The sequence below is a fragment of the Mitosporidium daphniae genome (genome assembly GCF_000760515.2).
Source record: "Mitosporidium daphniae strain UGP3 chromosome Unknown contig-261, whole genome shotgun sequence".
Classification (NCBI taxonomy): domain Eukaryota; kingdom Fungi; phylum Microsporidia; genus Mitosporidium; species Mitosporidium daphniae.
Window position 1 is genome coordinate 1 of NW_013546554.1, and position 2,478 is coordinate 2,478.

Below are 2,478 nucleotides of genomic sequence, written 5' to 3' on the forward strand. Positions count from 1 at the left end.
TTCCACAAATAAACGACTCTATGACGTTTGTGATAAGATCTCCGGGCGTGTAAAACGAAGAAGACGAGATGGGAGGCTTCCGATCGTGTATAAGCTTATTGCTGCCATGCACCAAAAGCTCGTGTATCCAATTTGAGGCCATGGGGATGTATAAATAATTAAAATCCGGTCCGATAAATTATTTAAGGGAATAAAAATTTGCATGTACCCTAAAACGGATATCCATGCACCTTAAAGCAGATATCCATGCACCTTAAAGCAGATATCCATGCACCTTAAAGCAGATATCCATGCCGCCCCGCCAAGCGGACAAATAATTTGTTTTCAACAATCAAGCGAAGCATACAAGCTATTATTGGCGGCGTAAAATTTGCAATTGCATATTTAATTAAACCTTGCGCCGCTCTGCATTAAAAATCACATATCTGTTGCGGATACACGCTGCTTAAATGGTCTGAAGCTTGGAAAATTATATACATCAGTTTAGTTATGTTCAGCGGGTTGTTCAGAATTTTGCGGGCTTTCGTTTGGAGGCTCGAGCGCAACACTGGCTCCGTTAGACGGATCGGGCAACATTTGGCACTCATCATCTGCATCAAACCAGGATTGTTCGACGGTTTCTTTAACGCGCTTCACGTATTCTTGGCGGTTTTCCATGTAAAGTTGGGCCGCGTGTGCGTTAGCAGGGCTGTTTGGATTTGGATCGTGCAAAAGCGACTGGATACTTGTCAGTATTGAGGAAACATCATAGCTGGGGCTCCAGCGATTCTGAAGAATGTCCAGGCATAGCTGGCCATCGGGATAAACATTTGGATGGAACATCTTGGAGATAAATTGTACCGATGGCGGCTTGTTGGGATAGCTTTCGTCGAACCGGAGGACCAGGCGAAACGTTCCATCCTCAAATGGGGTATCCTCGGGGCTAAAATGAGCGCAAGATGCAATACCCGAATATTACGGCCTGCCAAAGCATGATGTTGTCCGAAAGCGGCGATCCCGCAACTCCTGGCGGCGGGTCTTGCTGAATGCATCGGAAATCTCGCATCAAACGGCGACGGCAGGGAGTTGACATTATTAATATTTGCTTGCAGGTTTTGAATTTAAATTCCATCGATAAACTTGTAAAATGTTGCTTTTAATTTGTATTTTCATGACCATCCCTTCAAAGTCAGATTCATCGTTGCCGACATCTGCTTTTGCCTCGTCCTCTTGTTCTTCTTCGTCTTCTGAAAAGGAAATACGCATATCAAACGTTCAGGACGTACAGTATCCTTTTTGGATCCACTTTTTCTCGGGCGGCATCGCTGGATCCGTCAGTGCTGTGATAACGTGCCCACTTGAGCTAGTCAAGACTAGGTTCCAAAGCTCGCAATATTACACCGAAAATGTAAAATGGAGCTTCCGGAAAAATCTATTTCGAGCCACCTTTGGCCACGTGTCTACCACCCTGGGAGCGCTTCGGTATTTTGCTATTTTCATTTCTAGATTGATTTATTTAAACGAGGGCTTTTTCTCCTTGTGGAAAGGCGTTGGCGCCACATTGGTCGGTGTCATGCCTTCAAGGGCAATCTATTTTTCTTCCTATCAAACGTGTAAAACTCATTTTAGTCAATTTTTCTCCAACGGCATAGAAAGTGCCCCAATTCACATCGTATCTGCCATTTCAGCAGGTATGCATGTTTCATTCTCATTTTCAATGCTAGGAATCGTTACCACCACAGCAACAAATCCAATTTGGTTGGTTAAAACTAGAATCCAGCTTCAGTCGACCCCAAAGATTTATAAAAATTCTTTTGATTGTCTCAGAAAAATCGTTCGTAACGAGGGTCCGTTGGCGCTGTATCAAGGAATGACAGCATCCTATTTGGGGTGCGTCGAGGGGGCGATTCAATGGGTCCTTTATGAAAAGCTAAAGGCTTTTTTTAAAGAAAAATCAAAAGCATCTTCCGAAAGCGGTTCCGGAAAGGCAGCCTTTTTTGCGGCAGCAATTTCTAAAGTCGTAGCGTGTTCCCTGACGTATCCCCATGAGGTTTTACGAACTCGACTGCGCCAAGGGGTGGTTGGAACGCCAACTCAAATTAAGGCTCCATATAAAGGCTTGGTGTCCACTATTCGAAGGATTTACACCGAAGAGGGAATAGCACCATTTTATGGCGGCATGACTGCCCATCTCCTTAGAGTCGTTCCCAACGCGGCAATTATGTTCCTTTGTTATGAGCTTCTTGTTAGCTCAATATCTTACAAATATGGCTGTAAAGAAAATTTTGCTTCCTCGGAAAAGGAAGAACTAAAGGCAGTATAAGTATAAAGCGCCACGGCAGCGACCGTGGGAGGTTGTAAACGTAATAATTTAACAAATAAATTTATTGTAATTCTTCAAGCTCCATTTTGTCAGCACACAAAGCTTTGTATTTCAGCCTCCAAAGACCTTTTGGAAATGCTTGAAGAAAGTGCACTTACAACGTCTTTGGAAGATAT

General features: G+C 43.6%; 2 protein-coding genes across 2 annotated transcripts; one reads left to right on the top strand and one right to left on the bottom strand.

Moving 5' to 3' along the window:
- Positions 1 to 483: 483 nt before the first annotated feature.
- On the bottom strand, positions 484 to 1,072 carry DI09_261p10 (ubiquitin-conjugating enzyme; the record flags this gene model as incomplete). The annotated part of the gene is made up of 2 exons (XM_013382821.1): positions 484 to 922; positions 948 to 1,072. The coding sequence occupies 2 exons, from the start codon at positions 1,070 to 1,072 to the stop codon at positions 484 to 486; spliced, it is 564 nt and encodes a 187-aa protein (XP_013238275.1).
- A 78-nt stretch (positions 1,073 to 1,150) lies between these two features.
- On the top strand, positions 1,151 to 2,302 carry DI09_261p20 (uncharacterized protein; the record flags this gene model as incomplete). Its single annotated transcript, XM_013382822.1, has 1 exon — positions 1,151 to 2,302. The coding sequence occupies one exon, from the start codon at positions 1,151 to 1,153 to the stop codon at positions 2,300 to 2,302; it is 1,152 nt and encodes a 383-aa protein (XP_013238276.1).
- Positions 2,303 to 2,478: the final 176 nt, after the last annotated feature.